Genomic DNA, 5,078 nt, shown 5'->3' on the forward strand with positions numbered 1-5,078 from the left:
TTTTTGTGTATATTAAGTACATAGGTCTCAGAGAGAGATGTAAACCATTTTTCATACCCCTAGGTGGAAAGGGTTTCTCACACAAAATTTTTTTTAATATTTAAGTATAAATTGATAATAATAATAATAATAATAATAATAATAATAATAACAATAATAATACTAATTGAGCTTACAACAACACTATGGTTACCGAATATTAGTATCAATATAACTTTTAAACGATAAAATACATTCGTTAAGGTGTATGACCGCATGGCAGTAAATGTTGACAGTCACCGGTGTATGTCGATATTCACTAATCATTTTGGTGAATGTTATCAATTATTTCAAATATCTCACAATGCGGACTTTTACCAGTATTTGTTGACATGCGCAATAGTTATTTAGTGAATGTTGACATGTGGGACAACGACAACATACAGTAAAACCTCGTTGACGCTCCCGTTTAACACGCCATTCCGCTTAACACGCGGATTTTTCCCGGTCCCAGGTACTTGTACACTTTTAACATTGAAAAAACCACGCTTAATACGCCACCGCATAATACGTAATCCCGCATAATACGCTCTAATTTCTGGCTTCTCAAACCTTTTAAAATAGAAAAAAACCCGATTAATACATTCAGCGATAAGAATTTTGTTGAAACGTTTATCTATTATCGACCGAGTAATTGATTTACTAGAAATGGAATCTGTGACCGATGAAGAAATCCTCAAAATCCCCTAAATAAATGTTTTAAATGCTATTCATTATGTTTCAATCGCGTGGGATGAGATAAAACCAGAAGTTATTAAAAACTATTTCAACAAAGCCTACTTTGGTAACGTCTCACAAGAAGACCCTCACGTTTGGACTCAGACGAATTTCGGGACTTTGAGGAGGTTTATCCTGGCTACACATCCATTGATGACCAATTGATAACGAACGAGGCCCTAGAACTTGAAGAAATTATCAATCAGGCTACAGTAAACGATGAACCAGATGAGCCAAATGATGATGAGGAAGAATACATTCCACCACTTCCGTCAATGGCTAGTACTGTACAATCGATATCTATATTGAGACAGGCACTTACTGCAACTGATGGCTCCGAAAACATGCTTCTATATCTAGGTAGGGTGGACAATTTCTTATTGAATAATTATAAAAATAATGTATTGAAACAACCAACCATTACCACTTTTTTTAATCCAAAACAATAATAATTAAAAAATATGTTCCTAATATGTATTAGGTAATTTTATTGTATGTATATTTGATGTTTTTTTTTATTAATTTTAAATACAACTTATGTTACTGTGTAATACTTAACAAGTCATACTATGAACATTTTTCTTATTTATTTTATATTATACGTATTACTCTTTATACGCTTTAAGAGCGTAATATGCGGGATATCGCCTATTACGCTTCAAGAGCGTAATAAGCGGGATATCACCTATAACACTATCCCGCATATTCCTCGGTTTTACGATTTCCCCTTCGAGAGCGTCTTAACGAGGTTTTACTGTAATACATAATCAAATAGATAGCTAATAAATTCATAAATAAATATAAACAAATTAATTTTTTAATATTTAAGTTTAGGTAGTATAAGCTTTATTAAGTTTTATTTATTACAACACAGTAAACTATTACTAAGTCATTATCAACGTCCATTACAACAGCCAAGATATTTTGGTAATCCATACGTCCTCGATCGATATCTGGAACACGCACTCGAACAGTATCACCTACTCGAGCAGGCGGAAATTTTTGGTTCGACGATCGCAGCATTACACTTGCTCGTGTTTGAAGTCCATTTAGTGCCAAAGCTCTATTCTTAATTGTATTCTCCTTCCTTTCATTTATGTCTTTTAAATACAAAATATTTGTTTGAATTATTTTTGTAATAGGTATTATTATTTTAAATTACTTACTTAATAATTCGTTTTGATTTTTGTCATCACTTTTTTCGCTGAGATTATCTTCATCATTATTTGCTTGACTGTCAAGATTATAGTAGCTTTTACCGTTAGACTCTTCCTCTACTTCATTGTCATCACTTCCTTTATTTTCTAGGTCAATTTGAGGGGCTGTCAAAAAAATTCTTATTTAGTTACTATATATCGATCACACTTTATGCATACAAAGTGTCACTGCATATTAATATGTTTAATTACATTTTATAATTTATACTTACTTATAGACTGAAGTATTTGTTCTAACTCCTCTTCTGTTGCTATTTTTTCTAGTGGAAGAGAAGATGTTGAAAGACCTCTTTGTGCTTTAGTGCCAAACATAGCTTCGTATGGCGTTTGCTTAATACCTTGATGATACGTCGTATTTTTCGCAAATTGGACAAATGGTAATGCTTCTGACCATTTTGTAGTGTCATTATCTTCCATCATAGCTCTCAGTATATTTTGGAAATCTTGGTTTGCCCTTTCGATGGATCCTTGTGTTTGGCTGCGGCATGGTTTACCATGCACAATTTTCACACCATCCCACATTGAACACAGCTCTGATATAACTTTATTTACGAACTCTCGTCCATTGTCGGAATGTAAAATATTTGGTGCACCGAAAATAAGAAATATATTTAATAAGTCACGTGCAACTTCTTCTGCAGTTTTAGATTCTAGAGGTCTTAATTGAATACATTTGGGAAGGTGATCCTGATAATTTAATATAAATTTAAATTCACCATCTTTGCAAGTTTGCATATCTACCAAGTCTACTTGACACCGGAAATTAAGTTCACGACTTATAATAGGTTTGATTACAATACCTTTTTTCGGAACTTTTTGTTTGGTTTGGCATTGAACACATAAACTTAAAAATAACATAACAACTTAATATGTTATATTTTTGAATTTGTTTTGCAATTCGTTCATCATTCTGGTTCGCCCGCCATGACCAATTTTTATATGAGCTTCGTACATAATGTCGTATAGTTCTTCGTTCTTTACATAGTAAATAATTTTAGTTTCCCCTGCTTTTAACGGGACGATTAGTTTATGATTATCTATAATATCCATAACGTCAAATCGATTTAATCGTCTGTAATCACTTCGTTGTTTATTTTTTTTGCTTTAGCATTTATAACTTCACTTATATATTTATTACATTTTTCAGTGCTTAAATAAAAAAAATTATCTTCCCTTTTTTAAATAGAAGTGCACTAAACTTTTTATAAAAAATATCTTTTATACTTTTATCCATTATTAGTTTTAATTCGAATATAACATTAATAAAATATTACACTAAGGCCGTTGTATTACACTAAACTGTTGCGCTCGGTTTAGAATACGCGTCGATACTGACGAGGGTATATTTATATTATCTATTTTATTGTGGTGCCCTTGTCCCACACTTACACATATTTTTATTGTCATCAATTATCGTTATTAATTATTATCATCAATTATTATTATCAATTATTACTATTAATTATTTTGTTACCGCAACCGATGTTCCTCGTTTTATGTGATTGTACTCTTGTGTTTTATGTGAATTATATTATGTCCCTACTCTTGCCCTTCTTACATTGTACAAACTTATTAATAACCCGCGATTATCGGCCGAAGCCGTTGCCTACCCGCTCGAAGCACCGCCGGCTTCGAGCCTAACACTTTTACGTCGCCCGTCGCCTCGACAACTTTGCCATAAACGACCTACGCGCGCGGTTAAAATCCGTACACCGTTTTATCACCCGTCTATGCGGAACCTCGTGTCATGTAAACCTCTCTACTTAAATATTAAGAATAAATATCATCACAATATTTATCTTTGTGTGTTCATTCTTATTAATCCTTAACGATACCTTAAACCTTTTGATTTGGGAAGCTTCCGTGCTGTCGGTGTGGCATATCACCCCGACCACTAAAATATTATCTAGTAAACGATTGACAATAGGATTGTCTCATGCGATAACATTACTAACGTCCAAACGTCTCCAATGCATATTGTGGCTGGGCGATAACATCTTAATAATTTTACAAAATAATACAAAAATACCTTTTACATACATTGTGCTTCAAGTGTGGTCAACATTTACCAAACACTGACTGTAAATGTCAACAATCACCGGTGTATGAACGCATTAAGACAATTTCGTCAACATTCACTACAGTTTTTAGTATATGTCAACCTACACCGGTGACTGTCAACATTCGCCTACTGCGGTCATACACCTTAACACATACATATTATGACATGAAAAAACAAAGCATTGCAAATTGCAATAATATTAGGAGTTTTGATGGAATATTTTTGTTTTTAAAAATACCAGCAATTATACATTCAAACTTAAGTCGCGGAACTCGCAATGGTACAAATTAAAGATATACAATATCAAGTAAAACCAGGGGTGGTTTTAAGATAAATACTTAGAGGGGTGCATCCAAAAATTTGCCGACTGTATGACCGTATTGAAGAAGGGAAGTGGTTAATTTACAAACATTAAAGTATATTATTTAGGAGTCAACCAAATAATACAAATTTAACTATTTCACAATTTAAAATTATTAATGAGTTTAAACGATTTTAACTTATTGTAGAGTGCAAATTATGTTTGATCGACTTAAATTTGCTAAAAGTTCGTTCACTGGATGCTGTAGTTACTGGAGCTGTAAATGTAAGGCGACATAACCAGTTTACCTAAGGTAAAAGTTTCTGTAACTTGGTTGATTTTTCCATAATTTGCATAAGTGTCTCAGTATTTTTACATTGATGGCATAATATTTCCCACTCGGCAGCTACTGCATCAAAATCCATAAGTTCACCACCTCGGCCCTTTGGAGGAAAAAGGTAAAATGTCTTAGTGCTTAGTTAAATTTTCAACTGTTGTTTCTTCAATTTTTAATGGAACCCGCCAAATATTAGGTATACATGAGAGTTGCAACAAATACTTTTAGATTTTCTTTTGATAAGTTTATTATTATATATAATTAGTCATTTCGTTATTAATACTAGTTATATATTGAATACTATTGATTAAAAATGTAACTGGGTTTGGAAATTTTGAAATTTTGATATCATTTAAAATGTTTGTGAATTTTTTTAAATCATTATATATTGATTCTAAACGGTTA

At 32.3% G+C, this 5,078-nt stretch overlaps 1 protein-coding gene across 1 annotated transcript; it reads right to left on the reverse strand.

Moving 5' to 3' along the window:
- Nucleotides 1-1,605: 1,605 nt before the first annotated feature.
- LOC111033973 (KRAB-A domain-containing protein 2-like) lies at nucleotides 1,606-2,946 on the reverse strand. The gene is made up of 3 exons (XM_022314959.1): nucleotides 2,186-2,946; nucleotides 1,923-2,078; nucleotides 1,606-1,856 (listed from the first exon to the last, which is right to left on the reverse strand). Exons 1-3 carry the CDS (start codon nucleotides 2,829-2,831, stop codon nucleotides 1,606-1,608), a joined length of 1,053 nt encoding a protein of 350 aa, XP_022170651.1. The 5' UTR covers nucleotides 2,832-2,946.
- Between the last annotated feature and the right edge of the window lie 2,132 nt (nucleotides 2,947-5,078).

The sequence above is a fragment of the Myzus persicae genome, unplaced genomic scaffold, assembly GCF_001856785.1.
Source record: "Myzus persicae strain clone G006 unplaced genomic scaffold, MPER_G0061.0, whole genome shotgun sequence".
Classification (NCBI taxonomy): domain Eukaryota; kingdom Metazoa; phylum Arthropoda; class Insecta; order Hemiptera; family Aphididae; genus Myzus; species Myzus persicae.

Coding starts and splice junctions, on each gene's coding strand:
- LOC111033973 (XM_022314959.1), bottom strand. CDS start 2,831: ATGTTATTTTTAAGTTTATGTGTTCAATGCCAAACCAAACAAAAAGTT. Junction 2,079..2,185: donor ACAAATACTTCAGTCTATAA/GTAAGTATAAAT, acceptor TTTTTTTGACAG/CCCCTCAAATTGACCTAGAA. Junction 1,857..1,922: donor AAATCAAAACGAATTATTAA/GTAAGTAATTTA, acceptor TGTATTTAAAAG/ACATAAATGAAAGGAAGGAG.